Source organism: Solea solea, chromosome 20 (assembly GCF_958295425.1).
Source record: "Solea solea chromosome 20, fSolSol10.1, whole genome shotgun sequence".
In the NCBI taxonomy this organism is placed as follows: Eukaryota; Metazoa; Chordata; class Actinopteri; order Pleuronectiformes; family Soleidae; genus Solea; species Solea solea.
This window is the reverse complement of record NC_081153.1, coordinates 684,530-708,777: the sequence shown is the minus strand read 5'-3', so window position 1 is coordinate 708,777 and position 24,248 is coordinate 684,530. Positions and strand designations below refer to the sequence as shown.

The window sequence follows — 24,248 nt, the reverse complement described above, 5'->3', positions numbered from 1 at the left end:
ATCACTCGTAGATTTACCAAAGTCCACATGATGTGTGGCATGAAAGGTTGAGCCACGTTTGACCCCACACCTGGCGGCTCCGCCCTCTGTGTTACCTGCTGGACGTCCTCATGAAGGACGGCCGCTCGTTGACAGACGGAACAGCTTTGTCCATCAGAGGATGCGACTTAATGAAGGTCAATGTTTCATCTGGAAACTGAACTGATGACATATAGTCAGCAGCGGCGCCGTCACCTGCACACACACCTGGTCTACAAACACACACACATGATCCTGCATTGAACAATCTGGTCTCAAGTGATTCTGGCTGTCGATGGCGCTCTCACCTGGGTTGGGGAACCCTTTGGTCAGGTACTGGTGTCCAGGATGAGTCACTGGCTCGCTGCTCTTTAAACGTCCCGCTGAAGACGTTCTCGATGTCGTCCATGAAGAAGAAGCAGACGGCGGAGCCAGGGATACTGAGGGGGCGGAGCCAGTTAGTCTGGGCTAATGCTACACTCACACATATGGTTCGGTGGGTGTGGCTAAAGTCTGGTGCTCGAGGCATCTTTCACAAATGAGCAGCACTGAGTTTCTAATGTTGTCAGAAGCACATGTGCTACATTATTTGCATAATGTGATTTGATTGGCTGATGCTCAAGCACAGCAACAGACCCACAATGCATTTCAGCAACATGTTATATTATTATATTAAGAGAGAAGCATTTAGCTCCTGTGTAGCTAACAAGAAGCTAACACTCAGCTATCATAAAGCTAATGCGCAGGTTATTCTAAGGAAACACTCAGCTAACATGAAGCTAATGCTGAGCTAACATGAAGCTAATGCTCAGGTTATTCTAAGGAAACTCTCAGCTAACATGAAGCTAACATGAAGTTAACATGCAGCTAACGCTCAGGTTATTCCAAGGAAACGCTCAACTAACATGAAGCTAATGCTCAGGTGAGCGTTACCTGTTGTCCTGGGTGGTGAAGACTCCAGCAAGCGCCGGCCTCCCGTTCACCTGCAGCACGTTTGTCACAGACTGAAGGACATCGAAGTAAAAGAAAGAATCTCCAGGGACTGAACAGTTGAGACGAGCCTGAACACACACACACACACACGTGAACATGACTCTTCATTATCAGCTGTTACCATGGAAACAAGACTGTAAGGTCACCTTGAGGTAGGATGTCCAATATCTCTCCAGAACTCGGGGCGAACCGCCGCTATCATTCTTACAGACGCGGGCAACTCGAGAAAAGACCACCTGAGAGAGGGCGAGGGTCAAAGGTGAGAGGGAGGGGTTTAACCCAGTCATGCAGGTGTGTTCAGGTGTAGTTTGTTACCTTTCCCAGGACGGTGAACTCCACCGCAATCTCTCTGAAGAAGAAGTAGACGAAGCTTCCATAATCAATAGCATGAAGGAAGTGAGGTTCTGTGTCAGGAAAAAAGGGTGGGGCCAGGATGATGGGGGTGGAGACAAATTGTAACAAATTCATTGTTAAACTGAATTGTTCTTTGAACCTTCTCCTAATGAATTACTACACCTCCCAACATGCTTTGGGACAATTGGGACAAATGTGTGTCTGTGTGTGTGTGCGTGTCTGTGGGCGTGCGTGTCTGTGTGTTAGCTTGTCTGTGTGTGTCTGTGAGTGTGTGTCTGTGTGTGTGTCTTCTGTGAGTGTGTGTCTCTGAGTGTGTGTCTGTGTGTGTATGTGTCTGTGAGTGTGTGTGTGTCTGTGTACGTCTGTCTGTGTCTGTGTGCATGTGTGTCCGTGTTTCTGTGTGTCTGCGTGTGTGTCTCTGTGTGTGTGTGTGTGTCTGTGTGTGTGTGTGTGTGTGTATCTGTGTGTGTGTGCGTCTGTGTGTGTGTGTGTGTCTGTGTGTGCGCGTGTGTGTCTGCGTGTGTGTCTCTGTGTGTGTGTGTGTGTGTGTGTCTGTGTGTGTGTGTGTGTGTGTCTGTGTGTGTGTGTGTCTGTGTGTGTGTGTGTCTGTGTGTGTGTGTGTGTCTGTGTGTGCGCGTGTGTGTATCTGTGTGTGTGCGTCTGTGTGTGTGTGTCTGTGTGTGTGTGTGTCTGTGTGTGTGTGTGTCTGTGTGTGTATCTGTGTGTGTGTGCGTCTGTGTGTGCGTGTCTGTGTGTGTATCTGTGTTTGTGTGTGCGCGCGTGTGTGTGTGTGTCTGTGTGCGCGTGTGTGTATCTGTGTGTGTGTGTCTGTGTGTGTATCTGTGTGTGTGTGCGTCTGTGTGTGCGTGTGTGTGTGTCTGTGTGTGCGCGTGTGTGTGTGTGTGTGCGCGCGTGTGTGTATCTGTGTGTGTGTGTCTGTGTGTGTATCTGTGTGTGTGTGCGTCTGTGTGTGCGTGTCTGTGTGTGTGTGTGTGTGTATTAGGGCTGAACGATATATCGTTATCGTATCGCTATCGAGATATGAACATTCAAGATATTAATATTGAAAAAGCAACGATATAAACAATATAGATTTTCCCCCTCGCTCGCCCTGCATGTACAGCTCTGGCAGTCACAATAAACATCATTTTTACGATTGCCCTTGAATGCACCACTACGGCCAGCCAACCACAAACCTTATTTCATGCTTGCTGTGGATCGACAGCTGAAGCCAACCAATGACAAACATAGGAGGGCGGGAGGGAGACGGACACTGAGACGCACACACACACACACACGACATACACAGCGGGAAAGAAAGTGACATGAGCGCGGAAGATAATGCGGCCGGTGGCGATTTTGTGCCAAAACATAAATCATCGTATTTTGGATTTAAAAAGGATGATGTCAACCAGAGCGAGGTGTTGTGCAGGTCGTGCTTAGCGAAAATTGCGACGAAGCAAGGTAGCACAACAAACATGTTTCACCACCTGAAACAACATCATCGCGTGCTGCACGAAGAGTGTATTACAATGAGAGAAACACCGGGGACTTCTCAGTCATCCCAAAAGAAGCCCAAGCAAAGTGTGTTTACTGATGCGTTCAGTAGCGTTACACCGTATGAGTCGACGTCCACCAGACATAAAGGCGTTACAGACGCTATAACATACCACATTGCAAAAGACATGGTACCCGTGTACACAGTCTCACAGTGAGTTCTCATCAATGAAACTGCACTTTTCATGTGGAAAGTTTCCACAGTCTTTTGTATTATGATGTTTTAATTTTTCAGAAAAATGCTTGGTTTTCACCGAACCCGTAGTCATATCGTATCATATCGATATCGAGATATCTGGCATGAATATCCAGATATGAAATTTTGTCCATATCGTTCAGCCCTAGTGTGTATCTGTGTGTGTGCGTGTCTGTGTGTGTATCTGTGTCTGTGTGTGTGTGCGTGTCTGTGTGTGAGTGTCTGTGTGTCTGTGTGTGTATCTGTGTGTGTGTGCGTCTGTGTGTGCGTGTCTGTGTGTCTGTGTGTGTGTGCGTGTCTGTGTGTGAGTGTCTGTGTGTCTGTGTGTGTATCTGTGTGTGTGTGCGTCTGTGTGTGCGTGTCTGTGTGTCTGTGTGTCTGTGTCTGTGTGTGAGTGCGTGTATCTGTGTCTGTGTGTGTGTGCGTGTCTGTGTGTGAGTGTCTGTGTGTGTATCTGTGTGTGTGTGCGTCTGTGTGTGCGTGTCTGTGTATCTGTGTCTGTGTGTGAGTGCGTGTCTGTGAGTCTGTGTGTGTATCTGTGTCTGTGTGTGAGTGCGTGTCTGTGAGTCTGTGTGTGTATCTGTGTCTGTGTGTGAGTGCGTGTCTGTGAGTCTGTGTGTGTATCTGTGTCTGTGTGTGTGTGCGTGTCTGTGAGTCTGTGTGTGTATCTGTGTCTGTGTGTGAGTGCGTGTCTGTGAGTCTGTGTGTCTGTGTGTGTATCTGTGTCTGTGTGTGAGTGCGTGTCTGTGAGTCTGTGTGTGTATCTGTGTCTGTGTGTGTGTGCGTGTCTGTGAGTCTGTGTGTGTATCTGTGTCTGTGTGTGAGTGCGTGTCTGTGAGTCTGTGTGTGTATCTGTGTCTGTGTGTGAGTGCGTGTCTGTGTGTCTGTGTGTGTATCTGTGTCTGTGTGTGAGTGCGTGTCTGTGAGTCTGTGTGTCTGTGTGTGTATCTGTGTCTGTGTGTGAGTGCGTGTCTGTGAGTCTGTGTGTGTATCTGTGTCTGTGTGTGAGTGCGTGTCTGTGAGTCTGTGTGTGTATCTGTGTCTGTGTGTGAGTGCGTGTCTGTGAGTCTGTGTGTGTATCTGTGTCTGTGTGTGAGTGCGTGTCTGTGTGTCTGTGTGTGTATCTGTGTCTGTGTGTGTGTGCGTGTCTGTGTGTGTATCTGTGTGTGTGTGCGTCTGTGTGTGCGTGTCTGTGAGTCTGTGTGTGTATCTGTGTGCGTCTGTGTGTGCGTGTCTGTGTGTCTGTGTGTGTATCTGTGTGCGTCTGTGTGTGAGTGCGTGTCTGTGAGTCTGTGTGTGTATCTGTGTCTGTGTGTGAGTGCGTGTCTGTGAGTCTGTGTGTCTGTGTGTGTATCTGTGTCTGTGTGTGAGTGCGTGTCTGTGAGTCTGTGTGTGTATCTGTGTCTGTGTGTGTGTGCGTGTCTGTGAGTCTGTGTGTGTATCTGTGTCTGTGTGTGAGTGCGTGTCTGTGAGTCTGTGTGTGTATCTGTGTCTGTGTGTGTGTGTGCGTGTCTGTGTGTCTGTGTGTGTATCTGTGTGCGTCTGTGTGTGTGTGCGTGTCTGTGAGTCTGTGTGTGTATCTGTGTCTGTGTGTGAGTGCGTGTCTGTGAGTCTGTGTGTCTGTGTGTGTATCTGTGTCTGTGTGTGAGTGCGTGTCTGTGAGTCTGTGTGTGTATCTGTGTCTGTGTGTGTGTGCGTGTCTGTGAGTCTGTGTGTGTATCTGTGTCTGTGTGTGAGTGCGTGTCTGTGAGTCTGTGTGTCTGTGTGTGTATCTGTGTCTGTGTGTGAGTGCGTGTCTGTGAGTCTGTGTGTGTATCTGTGTCTGTGTGTGAGTGCGTGTCTGTGTGTCTGTGTGTGTATCTGTGTCTGTGTGTGTGTGCGTGTCTGTGTGTGTATCTGTGTGTGTGTGCGTCTGTGTGTGCGTGTCTGTGAGTCTGTGTGTGTATCTGTGTGCGTCTGTGTGTGCGTGTCTGTGTGTCTGTGTCTGTGTGTGAGTGCGTGTATCTGTGTCTGTGTGTGTGTGCGCGTGTCTGTGTGTGAGTGTCTGTGTGTGTATCTGTGTGTGTGTGCGTCTGTGTGTGCGTGTCTGTGTGTCTGTGTCTGTGTGTGAGTGCGTGTCTGTGTGTCTGTGTGTGTATCTGTGTCTGTGTGTGAGTGCGTGTCTGTGAGTCTGTGTGTGTATCTGTGTCTGTGTGTGAGTGCGTGTCTGTGAGTCTGTGTGTGTATCTGTGTCTGTGTGTGAGTGCGTGTCTGTGAGTCTGTGTGTGTATCTGTGTCTGTGTGTGTGCGTGTCTGTGAGTCTGTGTGTGTATCTGTGTCTGTGTGTGAGTGCGTGTCTGTGAGTCTGTGTGTCTGTGTGTGTATCTGTGTCTGTGTGTGAGTGCGTGTCTGTGAGTCTGTGTGTGTATCTGTGTCTGTGTGTGTGTGCGTGTCTGTGAGTCTGTGTGTGTATCTGTGTCTGTGTGTGAGTGCGTGTCTGTGAGTCTGTGTGTCTGTGTGTGTATCTGTGTCTGTGTGTGAGTGCGTGTCTGTGTGTCTGTGTGTGTATCTGTGTCTGTGTGTGAGTGCGTGTCTGTGAGTCTGTGTGTCTGTGTGTGTATCTGTGTCTGTGTGTGAGTGCGTGTCTGTGAGTCTGTGTGTGTATCTGTGTCTGTGTGTGAGTGCGTGTCTGTGAGTCTGTGTGTCTGTGTGTGTATCTGTGTCTGTGTGTGAGTGCGTGTCTGTGAGTCTGTGTGTGTATCTGTGTCTGTGTGTGAGTGCGTGTCTGTGTGTCTGTGTGTGTATCTGTGTCTGTGTGTGTGTGCGTGTCTGTGTGTGTATCTGTGTGTGTGTGCGTCTGTGTGTGCGTGTCTGTGAGTCTGTGTGTGTATCTGTGTGCGTCTGTGTGTGCGTGTCTGTGTGTCTGTGTGTGTATCTGTGTGCGTCTGTGTGTGAGTGCGTGTCTGTGAGTCTGTGTGTGTATCTGTGTCTGTGTGTGTGAGTGCGTGTCTGTGAGTCTGTGTGTCTGTGTGTGTATCTGTGTCTGTGTGTGAGTGCGTGTCTGTGAGTCTGTGTGTGTATCTGTGTCTGTGTGTGTGTGCGTGTCTGTGAGTCTGTGTGTGTATCTGTGTCTGTGTGTGAGTGCGTGTCTGTGAGTCTGTGTGTCTGTGTGTGTATCTGTGTCTGTGTGTGTGTGCGTGTCTGTGTGTCTGTGTGTGTATCTGTGTGCGTCTGTGTGTGTGTGCGTGTCTGTGAGTCTGTGTGTGTATCTGTGTCTGTGTGTGAGTGCGTGTCTGTGAGTCTGTGTGTCTGTGTGTGTATCTGTGTCTGTGTGTGAGTGCGTGTCTGTGAGTCTGTGTGTGTATCTGTGTCTGTGTGTGTGTGCGTGTCTGTGAGTCTGTGTGTGTATCTGTGTCTGTGTGTGAGTGCGTGTCTGTGAGTCTGTGTGTCTGTGTGTGTATCTGTGTCTGTGTGTGAGTGCGTGTCTGTGAGTCTGTGTGTGTATCTGTGTCTGTGTGTGAGTGCGTGTCTGTGAGTCTGTGTGTCTGTGTGTGTATCTGTGTCTGTGTGTGTGTGCGTGTCTGTGTGTGTATCTGTGTGTGTGTGCGTCTGTGTGTGCGTGTCTGTGAGTCTGTGTGTGTATCTGTGTGCGTCTGTGTGTGCGTGTCTGTGAGTCTGTGTGTGTATCTGTGTGCGTCTGTGTGTGCGTGTCTGTGTGTCTGTGTGTGTATCTGTGTGCGTCTGTGTGTGCGTGTCTGTGAGTCTGTGTGTGTATCTGTGTGCGTCTGTGTGTGCGTGTCTGTGTGTCTGTGTGTGTATCTGTGTGCGTCTGTGTGTGAGTGCGTGTCTGTGAGTCTGTGTGTGTATCTGTGTCTGTGTGTGCGTCTGTGTGTGCGTGTCTGTGTGTGTATCTGTGTGTGTGTGCGTCTGTGTGTGCGTGTCTGTGTGTGTGCTCACCTCGCAGCCACTTAGAGTCGTACTTGAACGTCCTGAGGACTGGACGATTGTCTCCCAGACTTCGGTAGAAGACCGCATCGCTGGCCAGGAAGTCTGTGGTGGTGGCTGAGTAGAAGTCCCCGCCTGACCAGAAACATGTAACGTGTTGATTTATGTGTAATTGTAACATTCTGTAGTCACAGCGCCACCTTCAGGATGTAAAGTGTAACTGACCTGTGAACAGTCCAATGTTGGACTGATGTGACTCGAAGGGACATCGAGCCTGACCGATGAGGTCGTCGCCAAGCTGCTCCAACAAGGTCATCTGAGGTCAAAGGTCACATACAAGGTAAAAAACTAATGTGTGTGTGTGTGTGTGCGTGTGTGTGTGTGTGTGTGTTTACCTGGTAGTCCCTGCAGGTGGGGTTAAAAGCGTTGGTCCCACAGGTGAAAAGTGTTTCATCGTTTCTGGGAACCAGAACTTTGATGTAGTTGTAACATTCGTCCTGAAATGTAAACAAAGGTTTAAAGTAGAATGAACTAATCCAGGATTAATCTGCTCTAATCCAGGCTGAGAATGATTAAATATGTCAGTCTGGTACGGAAACTGCTCCGTCACAGACCGTAAGGCACTACAGAGGGTGGTCAAAACCGCACAGCGCATTACAAGGACTCCACTTCCTGCCATCGAGGACGTTCAGAGGATGATCTCTGTACTCTTCCTCCCTTCCGATCTCTGCCCCCCACTGACCCCCCTCCACAACACCTCACACCAGTTACAATCTCCCCCCCCCTTGAATTCTGCCCACCGAAGAATGTCTTTTCTTGTTTGTTTATTTATTTATTATGTGGAATGTTCATACCACCTCAAAAAGCTATCAACCTTCAAAATATGTCCATAATCTGTAAAATATTCTGTAAATTAGCGCTCATTTATATTCATGTTTGGTTTTTTATATTTATACTTATTCATAGAACATCCCACTAATCCACCCATCCATATATACCCAACAATTGCATATTACTCTCTGTAATAAAAAAAAAATACAGTATATACATATTCTTGCACTTTCTGCTTGTTGCACTTCTGGTGAGATGCAAACCTCATTTTGTTACCCGAAACTTGTATTTAACTAATGACAATAAAGTTGAAGCTCATCTCATGTCAAACCAGGTCAAGTGGTTTTTAGCTCGGCTCTCAGTCCTGCTCTCAGAAGCACATATGAATTATGTGTGAATTGTGTGTGAATCACATGTGAATTATGTGTGAATTGTGTGTGAATCACATGCGAATCAGGTATGAATTGCACATGAATCAGGTGTGAATTGTGTGTGAATCAGGTGTGAATCACGTGTGAACCAGGTGTGCATCATGTGTTAATCAGGTGTGAATAGTGTGCACTGTGTGTGAATCATGTGTAAATAGTGTAGGCATTGTGTGTCACCGTGTGTGAATCAGGTGTGAATCACTTAAACTCACGCTGTTCTTTCCTCTCACTTTACATTTGCTCACGTCTTCAGATTTCCACGTCATCGTCTGAAACACACACACACACACACACACAAACATATTATCATCACTTTACTTTCATCAACTCTGTGAACATGTTTTTAACGAGTCATGGTGTGATGTCACTAACCAGCTGAGGAACGATGACATTATCCAGTGCCGCTGCTGTGGTCGTCAGATTCACTGCGAACACGTGATCTCTGAAAAAAGAGATTTCCCACAATCCTTCACTACAGAGAGAGAGTCTGTGTGAGTGCGTGCGTGCGTATGCGTGCATGCGTGCGTGCGTGTGTGTGTGTGTGCGTGCGTGAACCTCGCAGCGATGAACAGCACATGGTTGATGCGGATCATGGTCTGGAAGTCAAGGCCGAGTCGCTGAGTGTCGTTGTCATGGAGACCATGAAAACCTGAAAAGTGATATGAGTCTGCAGACACATGAGGGTCAGTAAATGCATCATAAGCATCTGTCCACAATGTAGCCATGACAGTGATGATGTCATCATCACTGTCATGGTTCGAGACTGTACTCACGCTGAGAGGAGACTATGCTGATTGGCTGCAGGTCTTTGGGGAAGGGCGTGGTCAAGGCCTCAGACAGGAAATGGACAGTGAATACAAGTAGTAGCATAAGTGGTGGCCACTGTTGCCGTGGTAACAGCCAATCAACGAAGACCATTTTTTCATAGGGTGGTGATGATGTCAGAGGGTCATGGTGGAGGTCGACTATGAGGTAACACACAGATGTGAGGGTCAATGCAAGTTCACACCAAAAAGTTTCCTTGTGATGACATCACAAACTTTTCCAAAGTAAAGATAAAGTTTGTCCCACGCAAAGTTTCACACAGCATCACTCACCCTAACCTTAATTGGTTAATGACTAACCTGAACCTAACCACAACTCAAATCTCTAAACTTAACCAGTTCATCAGAAATTAGGTTCTGTCAAATAAGGTTTTGGTCTCACGGGGACCAGGTTTTGGTCTCATGAGGACCCGGTTTTGGTCTCATGAGGACAACTGGTCCTGACAAGGTCAGTGATTATAACAGACAACACACACACACACTCATGATGGGGTGGAAGTCAGGAGGTTTTAGGAGGATTTAAAACAAAGACCCACGGACAGAACCCGCCCCCTCACTCACTCACTCACACACACACACACCCATACAGAAGATTAACCCCTTCAGCTTTAATGCCTCAGAAATTAGGTCACATGTAGAGAAACAGACTGAAGGTTCAAAGCTGACACAAAAGGTAAACCTGAATCCTCTGAGGTACAACTTTAAAACCAGTGCTAATCTAGTACCAGTACAGCAGTGTAACACCAGTACTATCTAGTAACCTAGTACCAGTTATGTTCCAACATTTTACTTCACTTTTATAAATGCAGCGAAAAAACATATTTACTGTGAGCATCAGTTTGAAGAGGGTACATTATTACAGCGTAAAAACTAGAACTACTCAAGATCCAAGATCAAGATCAAGATCAAGATCCAAGATCCAAGATCCAAGATCAAGGTCCAATGTCCAAGGTCTTGATGAAACTCAAAGCTGTTTAACACTACATTCACACACTGGACCTCCTGCAGTTTCTCTGGGAACTAGTTACTTTAACCAGTAACACCGTCCAGCACCATCCAACACCGTCCAACACCGCCCAATACCACCCAACACGGACCGTTCACACTTCTAACACTCAGGTCAGAGAACACAGAAGGACATTTAGACTAAAGTTCTTTCCCACTGTCAAACAGCTGACAATTTACAATCATGGTCTACCTCCTACCTCATCTATGTCACGTAGCACATCTATGACATCTATGTAATCTACCTCACCTATGTCATATCATCTACCTCATCTATGTCATATCATCTACCTCACATATGTCATATCATCTATGTCATATCATCTACCTCATCTATGTCATATATTGTACCTCATTTATGTAATCTACCTCATCTATGTCATATCCTCTACCTCACATATGTCATATCATCTATGTCATATCATCTACCTCACCTATGTCATATATTCTACCTCATTTATGTAATCTACCTCATCTATGTCATATCCTCTACCTGATATATGTCCTCTCATCTACCTCATCTATGTCACGTAGCACATCTATGACATCTATCTCATCTATGTAATCTACCTCACCTATGTCATATCATCTACCTCATCTATGTCATATCATCTACCTCACATATGTCATATCATCTATGTCATATCATCTACCTCACCTATGTCATATATTCTACCTCATTTATGAAATCTACCTCATCTATGTCATATCCTCTACCTGATATTTGTCCTCTCATCTACCTCATCTATGTCACCTACCTCATCTATGTCATATCCTCTACCTGATATATGTCCTCTCATCTACCTCATCTATGTCACCTACCTCACTTATGTCATATCTTCTACCTCATCTATGTCACATAATCTACATCATCTATGCAATCTACCTCATCCGTCACCTAATCTACATCATCTATATCATCTACCTCATCTATGTCATATCATGGACCTAATATTTGTAATATCATCAACCTCATATATGTCATATCATCTACCTCATATATGTCATATCATCTACCTCATCTATGTCATATCATCTACCTCATCTATGTCATATCATCTACCTTATATATGTAATATCATTGACCCCATTTATGTCATATCATCTACCTCATATCAAATGTCATATCATCTACCTCATCTATGTCATATCATCTACCTCATCTATGTCATATCATTTACTCATGTGTTTGAATATTGAATCAAGTTTACGTGTTTTGGATCAAATGATTCCAATGACAGATCGATCATCACATAATTAGTTTAAATCAGTTCAAACATCAATGTTTAAAAATGTCTTAAAGTGACACAGACACACACACGGACACACACACAGCAACACACGCACACAGAAACAAACACGCACACATACATTAACACACACATACACACCTCTGGCTCCACGGACACCGGGTTGAGGACAGGAGACAGGCCGATGCTCGCGGCTCTGTCCGCGGCTCTGTCCGCGGCTCTGTCTCGTGCTGTGTCTCGGTCGCTCACAAACACATTGATAATCCACCGTCAACACTGAACGAAACGGAATCGCACCGGCGGGAAAAATCCTGGTTAAAAATCCACCGTGAGGAGACGGAGACAGACAGGCGGGGACAGGAGAGTCCTCCGTAACGACACAATGAAGCTGATCCCGCTGCAGACCACGCCCTCCTGATTAGCATAATATAGCCCAACAGCCAATCACCGGGCGAGGACCCCGCCCTCTTCAATTTAAAGTCACTGATTTGATTTTTTCACATAAAATTCAAATAAAAATGTGTAAATCTATTATAGACAACATTTACATTTCATCATTAAACATTATTTAATGTTTAAAAATAATTATTATATTAGATTAAAATATTTTCTACATGAATAACACATTTCTAAAAGCAAATGATAAAAATCATTTATATATAAAAGTGTGCAGTATGCATTTGGACTATCTGGGTATCTCATAGGACTACTGGAATTAAGCTAAGTATCACTTCTGTAGGCCTTTCTTATTTGGTTGCTATTTCATTAATTGCTATTGTATCTAGCTGGGTTGCTTGACTTTTGTGACTTTTGACTTGTCTGTTTAGTTAAGGTGAAAGTTTTGTAAAGATATTTTGTCTTCTAGGTCAAAGAGAAAGTTGTTATTGTTGCTGTTTTGACCTAGTTTCTATTGAGCCATCACCATCACCAGGTGAGAAGTTTCACTGGCAAAGGGGAGTGGCCAACACAGCTGCAACTAATCAGCACCTAATCAGGTGTCTTTTAAAAAGCAGCACTGACTTTGAAGAGGCAGCTTCAGCGGCAGACTCCTCAGACGAAGACTCAGGAAGACAAAGACAAAGGAGTCTAAACCGGAGTCGAAGACTCAGGAGGACAAAGACAAAGGAGTCTAAACCGGAGTCTAAGACTCAGGAGGACAAAGACAAAGGAGTCTAAACCGGAGTCGAAGACTCAGGAGGACAAAGACAAAGGAGTCTAAACTGGAGTCTAAGACTCAGGAGGACAAAGACAAAGGAGTCTAAACCGGAGTCTAAGACTCAGGAGGACAAAGACAAAGGAGTCTAAACCGGAGTCTAAGACTCAGGAGGACAAAGACAAAGGAGTCTAAACCGGAGTCTAACAAGGAGGCTACCGAGGCTAAGTACCTGTCTGCAAGTGTTTTCGACCTTTCACATATGTGCCTTTTTTCCATTCCTGTTCATGTCTCTTCTCATAGATACTACAAACCTCACAATCACTCACAGCATCACCGTAACCTGTCCTCACTTATCTATCCCACCCGCTCCACACACATCCAACACCTTGTCGCAGGGGGCCTGTGGAACTGCCAGTCAGCTACACGCAAGACTGAGTTCATCTCTGGCTCTGCTACTGAGCAATGCCTGGACTTCCTTGCTCTCACTGAGACTTGGATAACACCCTCCAACACAGCCACCCCTGCAGCTCTCTCCTCCGCCCACTCCTTCTCCCACACACCCAGATCCACTGGAAGAGGTGGCGGGACAGGTCTGCTCATCAACCCCAACTGGACTTTCACTCTTTACCCACTGCCACACTTCTCTTCACAGTCGTTTGAATTTCATGCTGTAACTGTAACTCACCCAGTCAAACTAATCATTGTTGTCATCTACCGTCCACCAGGCCCATTGGGACACTTCTTGGAGGAACTAGATGTCCTCCTCTCAAACATCCCAGAAAATGGCCCACCACTTGTTCTTCTGGGTGACTTCAACATCCAGTCAGAGTAGTCATCCGATCTACTATTTCTACTTTCGTCTCTTTCTCTCTCACTTGCTCCCTCTCCACCAACTCACAAAGCTGGCAACCACCTTGACCTCATCTTCACCAGAAACTGCTCCACCTCCAACCTCAAGGTAACTCCACTTCATGTCTCTGATCATTTCTTCATTTCCTACTCTCTCCCACTCTCCCAATCTGATGATCTCATCTCATCAGATATTCCACTTGTCCGTCGTAACATTCGCTCTCTCTCTCCCTCCTCTCTCTCCTCAACTGTTCTATCAGCACTTCCTTCAGCTGACTCCTTCTCCCTCATGCATCCCAACTCTGCCACAGACACCTTCCTCTGTACTCTGTCCTCCTCTCTTGACTCTCTCTGTCCTCTTACTTCACGGCGGGTTCGTAAGTCCTCCCCAGCCCCGTGGTTGTCGGACTCAGTGCGTGCTGAGAGAGCCACGATACAGGCAGCAGAAAGGAAATGGAGGAAATCAAAACACCCTGACGACCTGCTTTCCTATCATTCTCTTCTCTCCACCTTCACTGCCTCTATCTCTGCAGCCAAACAATATTTCTATCTGACTAAAATTCAATCCTCTTTCTCTAACCCCAAAAAACTTTTCTCGATCTCTAACCTCCTTGACCCCCCACCCCCCCTCCTCCCTCCTCCCTTCTACCAATTCACTTTGTCAACCACTTCCCCAAAAAAAGTAGATGACATTCGCTCTTCTTTCTCAACCCCACCTCCTGATCTCACCACTCTACCAACCACAAATTCAGCTCCTTCTCTATCCTCTTTCACCCCTCTATCTCATGATCAAGTTCTTTCCCTAATAACCTCTGCCCGCCCCACCTCCTGCCCCCTTGACCCTATCCCCTCTCACCTTCTTCAGTCAATTGCTTCTGATCTTCTTCCTTTCCTCACCCACCTCATTAACACATCTCTATCATCTGGTTGCTTTCCGGACTCTCTTAAAGAGGCCAGAGTGACCCCCCTCCTTAAAAAACCCCACCCTTGACCCGTCTGAAGTAAATCACTACAGACCTGTCTCTCTTCTTCCTTTTCTCTCCAAAACTCTGGAGCGTGCTATCTTTAATCAACTCTCCTCCTACCTTCACCGGAACAACCTTCTTGATCCTCTTCAGTCTGGTTTTAAAGCAGGTCACTCGACCGAAACTGCACTTCTTGCTGTCACTGAGCAACTCCACACTGCCAGGGCTGCCTCTCTCTCCTCTGTGCTCATCCTCTTGGACCTTTCTGCAGCGTTTGACACAGTTAACCACCAGATCCTTATTTCCTCCCTTCAAGAACTAGGTGTCTCAGGATCTGCACTTACCCTACTCTCGTCCTATCTTCAAAACCGACATCAGAAGGATACGGCCTCTTCTAACCCAGAAGGCGGCACAGGTTCTGGTCCAGGCTCTTGTCATCTCACGCTTGGATTACTGCAACTCCCTCCTGGCTGGTCTCCCTGCGTGTGCCATACGACCCCTGCAACTCATCCAGAATGCAGCAGCTCGACTGGTCTTCAACTTACCAAAATTCTCCCACACTACACCTCTCCTCCGCTCCCTTCACTGGCTTCCTGTAGCTGCTCGCATCCGCTTCAAGACTCTAGTGCTTGCGTTCCATGCTACAAACGGATCCGGTCCAGCCTACATCCAGGACATGATCAAAACCTACACCCCAGCCCGCCCACCCCACTCTGCATCGGCAAACCGGCTCGCTACCCCCTCACTGAGAGGATTTTACTTACTTCTAGCTCTTATTTGTACCCAAATGTTTAAATGCACTTATTGTAAGTCGCTTTGGATAAAAGCGTCTGCTAAATGACATGTAATGTAATGTAATGTAATGTGTGTGTTTCTTTTAAGAGACAAGAGGACACAGAGACTCTGAGACACTGAAGTGAAATACCAGTGAACGTGGTTTTCAGCAGCTGTCTCTAAATCCAAATCCATATCTCTGTGTGTCTCTATGTGTCTCTTTGTGTCTCTGTATGTCTCTTTATGTCTCTTTGTGTCTTTTTGTGTCTCTTTGTGTCTCTTTGTGGCTCTGTGTGTCTCTTTATGTCTCTTTGTGTCTCTGTGTGTCTCTTTATGTCTTTTTGTGTCTCTGCCTGTCTCTTTGTGGCTCTGTGTGTCTTTTTGTGTCTTTCTGTGTGTCTTTCATTGTGTCTCTGTGTATCTATAACCAGCCTTTATGGACACTGAGATCTTTAGATTAAAAAAGATTTTAAGTAAAATACTAATCCAGTTAGAGAAAGAGAAGAATGAATGAGTGAGTTTGTTTTTTCTTTCTTTACTTTGCTGAGTGTGATTTTGTCTGGATGCAGCTTTTATAGAAGGATGTGTGAGTTAAAGCTGGGATCATTAAACATTAACGGTGCACGTGAAGACGTGAAGAGAGCTTCACTTTTCACGCTCATCCAGACCAAGAAGCTAAATGTTATTTTCCTCCAAGAAACGCACAGCACCTCAGACAATGAGTGTGACTGGAGGAGGGAGTGGAATGGGGAGGTGGTCTTAAGCCACAAGGATAGCAACAGTGGGGGGGTCGGGATTCTCTTTTCTAGAGATTTCACCCCCTCTTCGTACTCTGCAGATGAAATCGTCCCTGGACGACTTTTAAAAATCACTGCAGAGTTCGAGAGAATTAAAATGGTTTTTATGAATGTATATGCTCCTGTTCTTGCAGGAGAAAGACTGGTGTTTTTAGATACTTTGAAATCGTCTCTTTTTAACTGTCATGATGACACACATCTGTTTTTAGGAGGTGATTTGAATTGTACAGTGAACCCTGCTTTAGACAGGAATCACTTAGAACCAAACGCTGCTTCAAAAAAGTGTCTAACAAAAATAATAGAGACCTTTTGAGCTCTGTGACGTGTGGAGGTCGATCCATAAGAACCAGCGTCAGTACACCTGGGCTCGCTGCAGAGACAACCTGCTGTCGTTGGCCAGACTCGATCGTTTTTATTGTTATGAACACCATGTCAGTGTTTTTAAGAGTTGTTTTATCTGTCCTGTCGGTTTCTCTGACCACTCCCTTGTGCACTGTAAGGTTTTTATTAAAAACGTCAAATGTAAGAGTGCATACTGGCATTTTAACACCGCACTGCTGTCAGACAACAGTTTTAGAAATGCACTCTCGTATTTTTGGTTTTATTTTAGAAAAACCAAGTCCGAGTACAGCTCGTTGCAGCAGTGGTGGGACGTTGGAAAAGTCCAAATCAAACAGCTCTGCTTACAGTTCACTCTCAATGTCACCAGAGACTTGACCAGGTCTATGAAAGATCTGGAGAGAGAAGTGGTGGAGCTGCAGGGTTTAGCAGACTCCACAGGAGATCGAGAACAGTTTAGAGTTCTCAAAGAAAAACGATCAGCTCTGTCAGACCTGCTGGGCGTTCACGCTCAAGGTGCTCTCGTGCGGTCTCGCTTCAACAAAGTTGCCAGGATGGACGCTCCGTCCCACTTTTTCTTTGGGTTGGAGCGTAGGAGTGGACAGAGGAGGCTGAGATCTGCTGACAGACAACTGCTGCAGGAGGACAGGGAGATTCGACAGTGCGCCTCCTCCTTCTACCAAGATCTCTCCAAGACAGAGCTCCTGGAGGATCCGGAGGTGGCGCTGTCTTTTCTGGAGAACTTGCCCAAAGTGTTTGAAGGAGACAAGGAGTAGCTGGAGGCACAGCTCTCTGCACAAGAACTACAGGAGGCGCTGCAGAGTCTACAGAGCGCGAAGGCCGCCGGCATAGACGGTCTCCCTGCAGAATTCTATAAGACTTTCTGGACAATCATCGGAGAGGACGTACTGTGTGTCCTGCAGGACAGCCTGGACAAGGGACCGCTGCCTCTGAGCTGCAGGAGGGCTGTCCTCACCCTTCTCCCAAAGAAAGGAGACCTGCAGGAAGTGAAGAACTGGCGTCCTGTGTCACTGCTGTGTGCCGACTACAAACTGCTGTCAAAAGTCCTGGCAACGAGGCTCCGGAGAGTGATGGACCAGGTCATTCACGTAGACCAGACCTACTGTGTGCCCGGCAGGCTGATATCTGATAATATCACCTTAATTCGGGATGTTCTGGACCTCTCTGGTTCATTAGGTTCAAAGCTTGTGTCAAAAGAATTGAGATTCCATAGGAAGGAGATCGGAAGTCAGCTCAGTGTCCAAACAAGGGTTTTAATCTTGTACAAGAGGAGCATTCACAAAGCAACACACAGGATCAGTTACAACGTGAAGACTCCCTGTCTTGTAGGAATCGCAAGGTATTTATCTGTCTCAATGGGTCAGCTATCGCCCTGCCATAAAGTGCAGACCCCCGCCTCTGCAGGGTTTGTTATCTCGCTGGCCCTTTTGTCTCTATTCACAAGTCACATCCAACAGTTCCTAAAACAATACAAATGGTCACTTGTCACAAGTCGCATCAAACAGTTACATTAGCAATACAAAGTGTCAATGGTCTCAGGTCACATAGGTTGCATTGAACATTTGTCTTCATGTATTACTTAAGTTACGTAATTCCCATAACATATCCCTCCTGTTTATGCTTAAGCATAATTATAACAAATGTTGTAGAGTGTGAGAGCGAAAACCCTATCGAGCAGTTCAAAACATTCCAATTAACCATTTTCTTTCTAGATAGGGAAACTCTCTCACGGTCCCGCTGCCCCGGCAACCACACGCAGGTACTCCATTTGACAAGGCATAAAAGATACATTCAAAAACATCTTGATTATATTGTTATCCCAAAACGAATTCAATGGGGACCAATTCAGAACACTACAACTTCTAGATTTCCTGTAGTACCATCATAATCGGTAGAATAAACACATAAACAAAACTTTCTTAAACCATGTTGTTCTTATCTTCATCACACATTGTACCATATAGATCATCATTAGTCAAATCAGATGTAACATTTTCTGGTGCTGCATTCTTGTAGTCCTCTCGGCGGTCATCGGTGGTGGGGACTCTTTCATGCAGCATAGTTTTTTGTTGTTGTTTTTTTTTTTTTTTAAGCGGTGTCCTGAGTCTCTGTAACAGTCCTCTCAAACAGGAATACAAAATCCACAAGTGATTAGAATATCAATCATCACAGCTACAGATAACGTATAGAACCTGCCCATTTTCCAAAGCCATCCAATCAGAGGTTCTTTGAAACCTGAATTTGTTTTCTTACTCTACAGATAGGGTTGTTCTCTTTTGAAGTGTGTGATCCATTGTCTGTCTTTCAGCTATGTGTACTGCTGTAGGTGTCGACAGTAGTAGTTGATAGGGCCCTTCCCAGTGTGAAGCTGACCACTTCACCAACCCCCAATCTCCTGGATTAATTGGCCCTCCTGTGGGTGCTGGATCTGGTTTTATTGACTAGTCTGCCTTGAGCATTGTGCTTAGAATACATTAGGCACACATTTTTAGTAAATATGTTTATCTATTGTAGATACCATCCCTCCTGTTGAGACATGGGTAATCCCATGACTCAATATTATAACAAATTTAAACAAATTATTATGTTCTCAGATCAGTAATCGACACAGGTCGACTAAGTGGCTTTGTGACTATGTGTCCTGTTACAGATCTCACCTTCATACATTTACAGTGTTGAAGTGGTAATTTACTACCACATTCATCTTCTCTAATTATTATTCTGCATGCTTCAGTATCGCATAGAAAACACGTTTTATGATTATTAACCAACAGGGTGACTATGGCTTTTGGTTTATACTCAAAAATACTTCAGTGTTTTCTAGTGTACATACTTCTTCTTCCTCCTCATCTTCTGTGTTCTGGTATGTATGAGTGTGTGTGTGAGTGCATGACCTGGTTTATGGACTAGTAGCGCTGATGAATCATCAACTCGTCTGGGTCCCCCTCCTCCTCCTCCTCCTCTTCCTCTTTCCCACCAGCCTCTGTGTGTCCCCTGCCCCTTAGAGCGGGACACCTTTGAGCCCAATGTCCAAATTTGCCACAGTTGTAGCAGCTCTCATCTCCAAATCTCCGTCCTCCCCGTCCTGCTCCTCTGCCTCTCCCCCTCCAGCCTCCATGGTTAACATTGTTGCATCCTGTCCATCCCCAGCTCTCGGGTTGGGCATTTCAGATCGTGTTGTTTTTGGATCTTCTATGGTTTTTTCTGTCAGTGTTGGAGTGGAGAGAGTAGGAGCAGAGAGAGGAGGGTGAAGGGCTGGAGCGGAGTCCTGTGCAGGAGGCGGCGGTAGTTGAGGGTTGACGTACGGGGGAGGGTTGAGATGGGGACCCAGAGGCACATAATCATCATCCTCCTGTTTATCTCGGTTGGAGTACAATGCAGGATAAAGTTTATTACTTTTTTTTATCATTTTCTTTTTCCTCTTTCTCCTGTCTTTCCCTTTCTTCATCCTCTCTTTTATCAATTTCTTTTTTACGTCTCACTTCCTTTTCTTTCTGCTTCTGCCTCATCTAACCATGCCTTTGCCTGTGTGTACCCTTCTTTCTTCTGCCTCTTCTTACTTCCCTTTGACTTTACCTCTATCTTTTCTACCAGTTTTTTTTACATTCTTCTACCTGTAATTTTCATCTAAATCCATATTAATTTTCCCATCTTTTTATATACTTTACATTATCTAGTGCCTTTTGGCCCATTCGTTTTGCATCACCTTCATATTGAACCTCGTCAGGTTCACCACAACATTTATAACAACTATTACCATTTCCCATTTTGATATAAAAATTACCTTCAATTTTATTCGTACTTTTATTTTAAGGTTCTTTTTTTTTTATATTATTATTATTATTATTATTATTATTATTATTATTATTTTATTTTATATATTTTAATCAAACCTCCAATCTATTATTTTGGTTCTTGCTCATTTCTAGTTTTTCCTATGAAATTTACTTTTGTATCTGAAACTCCCCTTCTCTCTGTCACTGTGTGTGAGTCTCCCCCCACCAACACAGCTGGTCTCATTCACCACAAGGAGTCAGCTCTTAGAACCAATTTAATCCTATTATATTATTAACTATAGCCTGAATTAGATAATTAAATCTCCTTCAACTCTATTTTATTCAATTTTATTTTATTATTATCAGTATTACCATTATCATTATTATTTATTTATCTATTCTTGTTTTTAACAATGCATCCACTATCAGGAACAAATCCCAAATAAAATTTGGTATTTTGCTTTTCACTGAAAAAGGACCATCTCTCCATCAGCAGCCCTTGTGGCTTCACAGCCTGCAATGACCTCTTGTCAAAACAGCTTTTCCCCACAAACACTCTGCAGCCTGAGCCTATGTCACCAGGCACATAAAACAACACAAAGCCATGGCGCACACATTAAAACATCACAAAACACAAAACAACACAAGACAACATTTAACACACAATATATATGTCGACTTTAAAAGAGTTTGTATCCTAAGTTTGCCAATTCTATGCTAAATTTTCACTAAGTAGAAGAATACCATGACTTACAGCTTCTTTCGTTACTGGCACCGCATATTCAACTAACTGTTGTTACTTATTAGCGGAAATTTGATCTATATATTTTACCGGTTTGTCTAAGAGAGTTCTGCTCCCCCAAGTCCCTGACTTGCTTTGGATCCCAGACCCCGACGCCTGTTGTTTTCTCAGCCCTGAGGGATTAGTTTAAACCTTGTCCTTCCAAAGACAGTAATCATTTTTAGGTCCCTGCCCTAAATCTAAGAGAGTCCTGCTCCCCCAAGTCCCTGACTTGCTTTTAAATCTAAGAGAGTTCTGCTCCCCCAAGTCCCTGACTTGCTTTTTATCTATTTTAAATGAGCTAGGATCGATCCGTTTCTGTACCGGTTTTTTCACTTCAGTAGAAGAATACCATGACTTACAGCTTCTTTCGTTACTGGCACCGCATATTCAAACTTACTGTTGCTACTTTTTATCTGCCGAATTGCTATGCTCAATTTTCACTTCAGTAGAAGAATACCATGACTTACAGTTTCTTTCGTTACTGGCACCGCATATTCAACTAACTGTTGTTACTTTTGAGCTGAATTTGTTTTTAAATTTAGAAATGGTTGTTTCTTACCCTTTTGAAGATTTGAGTCCCTGACTCAATGTTTGTCTGGCTGATCCGTCTCAACCTCCTTGGTTGGCCCCGTCACTGTCCCACTCTTCACAGAACCTGGCCTCCCTGACCAAAACAGAGCTTTAAGAGCCCTGTGGTGGAGGACTTCTAGGAGGATTTCTTTTTTTATACCTCCGCCTTGCAAGGTCTTCAAGTCCGTTGATGTGAAGAGAGCGACAGATATTGGGGCCCCACGTTGGGCGCCAAGTTGTCAAAAGAATTGAGATTCCATAGGAAGGAGATCGGAAGTCAGCTCAGTGTCCAAACAAGGGTTTTAATCTTGTACAAGAGGAGCATTCACAAAGCAACACACAGGATCAGTTACAACGTGAAGACTCCCTGTCTTGTAGGAATCGCAAGGTATTTATCTGTCTCAATGGGTCAGCTATCGCCCTGCCATAAAGTGCAGACCCCCGCCTCTGCAGGGTTTGTTATCTCGCTGGCCCTTTTGTCTCTATTCACAAGTCACATCCAACAGTTCCTAAAACAATACAAATGGTCACTTGTCACAAGTCGCATCAAACAGTTACATTAGCAATACAAAGTGTCAATGGTCTCAGGTCACATAGGTTGCATTGAACATTTGTCTTCATGTATTACTTAAGTTACGTAATTCCCATAACAGCTTGGTCTGATTTCTCTAGACCAGTGGTCACCAACGTGGTGCCCGCGGGCACCTGGTAGCCTGCGAGCAGCCAACGAGGTGCCCGCGGGCTCATTTCACTTCACCTCACTTGTATGTATCCATATGATCCCTGAGTAAAATGTCCTTGATATTGTTTATAAAAACTGTGATAATCATTAGGAGTAAGCACTGGAATTAATGTGTATGCAATTGAATGCATAATATTTATCATTTAAATGGTAAACTGCATAAAATGTTAATATGGTAGCCCTCCATATTATTCTCTAACCTTCAGGTAGCTCTCGGTCTCAAAAAGGTTGGTGACCCCTGCTCTAGACCAAGAAAAAGCTTTTGACAGAGTTGAACACCTTTACCTGTGGCAGACGCTGCAGGCTTTTGGCTTCAGCTCAGGTTTCATAGCTAAGATCAGGGTCTTGTACAATGACATTGAGAGTGTGCTGAAGGTTAAAGGTGGTTTGGGAGCTCCTTTTAAGGTTCACAGAGGTGTTAGACAGGGCTGCTCCCTGTCAGGCATGCTCTATTCTCTGGCTTTAGAACCTTTTTTACAGAAACTGAGATCTCACTTGTCCGGTTTTTATTTCCCTGGTTGTGATCATTGTTTTAAACTTTCTGCCTATGCCGATGATGTCATTGTTTTTATAAATAACCAACAGGACATTGAGGTTCTGAGAAAAACGGCTCATGACTTCCGGAAAATCTCCTCTGCTAAGGTCAACTGGGAGAAGAGTGAGGCCTTGGCAGTTGGAGATGGACCTGAGAGAGAGCTGCTTTTGCCAGGAGGACTAACGTGGAAGAGAGGAGGTTTTAAATACCTCGGGGTTCACCTTGGTGACGTGACCAACACCTCCAAGAACTGGGAGAATTTTATCGAAAGGGTCGAGGGTCGTTTTAACAGGTGGAGATGGATTCGTCCAAAAATGTCTTTTAAAGGTCGGATTCTTGTGATCAACAACCTGGTTTCCTCCATGCTGTGGCACCGCCTGACGTGTTTGGACCCCCTGAGGATGTGCTCTCCAGAGTACAGGCCGCTCTGGTGGATTTCGTCTGGGACCGTCTTCACTGGGTCCCACAGAGCGTCCTCTTCCTACCCAAAGAAGAGGGGGGTCACAACCTGGTCCATGTGGAGAGTCGGAGAGCTGCTTTCAGGCTCCAACACATCCAGCGGTTTTTAACAGGACCCACGGACTTAGTCTGGAGACCGGTGGCTCGCACCCTACTGGAGCGGTGCAGTGGACTAGGCCTGGCTGAGTCCCTGTTTTTAATGGATCTACGGGATTTTAAGCTGAACAACTTCCCCACCTTTTATAAAGGACTTTTTAAAGTGTGGGGACTCGTCAACAAAGAGAGGCGAGCAGAAGGAGGAGCTAACGCTCTGTTCTGGCTTTTAAAGGAACCGGTGACTCTGGGAACACAGTTCTGTGGTGTAGTGGGTCCGTCCCTGCTACAGAGACTATGCGCGGCAAAAATCTTGACACTGGGTCAAGTGGTGGAGGTTTGCGGCCCGCGGTTGGACAATGAAATCGGTCTGGCCCAGCGTCTCGAAACCAGGTCAGTCAGGGTGGTCAGTCTCCTACTGAAGAACTGGAGGCAGCAGTTGACTGATTCTGAACTCTGTCTGATCTCGGACTACTGCAATGGACAAACACAACCGGACTCTACAGACCCTTTCCCTGAACTCACCATCTCACCTGTTTTTAAGTGTGATGTAAACATTCTGCTGCAGACGAACAAATCCAACAACTACAGTCTGTGCAGTGTAACGGGTAAGGTCATGTATTATGTGATGGTGAAGGTTTTAAACCAGAGTAGACTGAGAGACAGAGTGGACACTCCATGGAGACACCACCTGTCCCTCACAGAGGATCTAAGGCCAGAGTGGAGCTCACTCTACAAACCACCGTTAACTAAAAAAGCAGCAGACTTACAGTGGAGGGTTCTTCACGCTGCTGTAGCAGTGAACGCCTTCATCTCCATTGTCAACCCTAATGTCACAGACACTTGTCCTTTCTGTCCACAGAGAGAAGCTGTCTTCCACTGTTTCCTGTCAGATTAACTCTTTGTTCCACTTCCTGTCTCACTTGTTCTCGTTATTCACTGAGACTTTTTCCTCTTGTGTTTTTATTTTAGGTTTTAAATACACGAGGAAAAACAAGGCCAAATGTC

The 24,248-nt window shown here is 45.3% G+C and overlaps 1 protein-coding gene across 5 annotated transcripts in view; it reads right to left on the bottom strand.

The window, feature by feature from the left end:
- Positions 1 to 24,248, bottom strand: part of LOC131447424 (semaphorin-6C-like) — a 49,036-nt gene that overhangs the window by 10,683 nt on the left and 14,105 nt on the right. For 3 of the 5 annotated variants that reach the window (XM_058619191.1, XM_058619193.1, XM_058619194.1), the window contains exons 1-13: positions 11,522 to 11,793; positions 9,075 to 9,266; positions 8,857 to 8,968; positions 8,674 to 8,773; positions 8,514 to 8,570; positions 7,438 to 7,539; positions 7,268 to 7,358; positions 7,055 to 7,177; positions 1,327 to 1,415; positions 1,158 to 1,247; positions 952 to 1,079; positions 327 to 458; positions 96 to 251 (exon numbers count right to left, since the gene is read on the bottom strand). In XM_058619191.1, coding sequence (XP_058475174.1) covers positions 96 to 251; positions 327 to 458; positions 952 to 1,079; positions 1,158 to 1,247; positions 1,327 to 1,415; positions 7,055 to 7,177; positions 7,268 to 7,358; positions 7,438 to 7,539; positions 8,514 to 8,570; positions 8,674 to 8,773; positions 8,857 to 8,968; positions 9,075 to 9,219 — 1,325 coding nt within the window. In that variant the 5' untranslated portion in view covers positions 9,220 to 9,266; positions 11,522 to 11,793. Of the gene's footprint in view, positions 1 to 95; positions 252 to 326; positions 459 to 951; positions 1,080 to 1,157; positions 1,248 to 1,326; positions 1,416 to 7,054; positions 7,178 to 7,267; positions 7,359 to 7,437; positions 7,540 to 8,513; positions 8,571 to 8,673; positions 8,774 to 8,856; positions 8,969 to 9,074; positions 9,267 to 11,521; positions 11,794 to 24,248 lie in introns of those variants that run through there. The other 2 variants (XM_058619196.1, XM_058619192.1) reach the window with 2 other exon arrangements.